Genomic DNA, 674 nt, shown 5'->3' on the forward strand with positions numbered 1-674 from the left:
GGCTGGCCCGGCCCCCTCACCCGGTGCTGGTGCTGGTGCCCCACAGCAATCTCTGCAGCTGACTGTGCCTGGATGTGTGTCTTCACCTGCCCAGATGGATGGACACGAGCTTAACCCCACCACCCTTCCACAGCCCTCCTGTGACCCCCACCCCGGGACTCCCCAGGTGGAGGGTGCTCTCAACCACGGCCTCCAGGACACCGGCCAGATCCCCCATGATCACCAAGGGTCTCCCCAGCGAGAGGTGGCAGCTTGCAGCTGACTGTGCCTGGATGTGTGTCTTCACCTGCCCAGATGGATGGACACGAGCTTAACCCCACCACCCTTCCACAGCCCTCCTGTGACCCCCACCCCGGGACTCCCCAGGTGGAGGGTGCTCTCAACCACGGCCTCCAGGACACCGGCCAGATCCCCCATGATCACCAAGGGTCTCCCCAGCGAGAGGTGGCAGCTGGCCACAACTTTTATACCCTGGCCTATGCCCGCTGCAACCACCCAGGGACTCCCCAACCAAAGGATGCTCCCAGCCACAGACCTCAGCACACCAGCCAGCCCTCCTGTGCCCACCTAGGGACTCCCCATCTGGAGAGTGCTCCCAGCGCCAGGACCCCCCTATGGACTCACCAGGTAGAGGGGGCTGCCAGCCATGGCCCCCAGCACCCCTGCCAGGGCAG

The 674-nt window shown here is 65.3% G+C and overlaps 1 protein-coding gene across 1 annotated transcript in view; it reads right to left on the reverse strand.

The window, feature by feature from the left end:
- The window catches only part of SLC25A35 (solute carrier family 25 member 35), a 2621-nt gene extending 1953 nt beyond the window's left edge, over positions 1–668 (reverse strand). The window contains exons 1-2 of the mRNA XM_014526961.2: positions 625–668; positions 21–86 (exon numbers count right to left, since the gene is read on the reverse strand). Of these exons, the coding sequence (XP_014382447.1) occupies positions 21–86; positions 625–648 (90 nt within the window). The 5' untranslated portion in view covers positions 649–668. The remainder of the gene's footprint in view (positions 1–20; positions 87–624) is intronic.
- Between the last annotated feature and the right edge of the window lie 6 nt (positions 669–674).

The sequence above is a fragment of the Alligator sinensis genome, unplaced genomic scaffold (assembly GCF_000455745.1).
Source record: "Alligator sinensis unplaced genomic scaffold, ASM45574v1 scaffold1500_1, whole genome shotgun sequence".
Classification (NCBI taxonomy): Eukaryota; Metazoa; Chordata; order Crocodylia; family Alligatoridae; genus Alligator; species Alligator sinensis.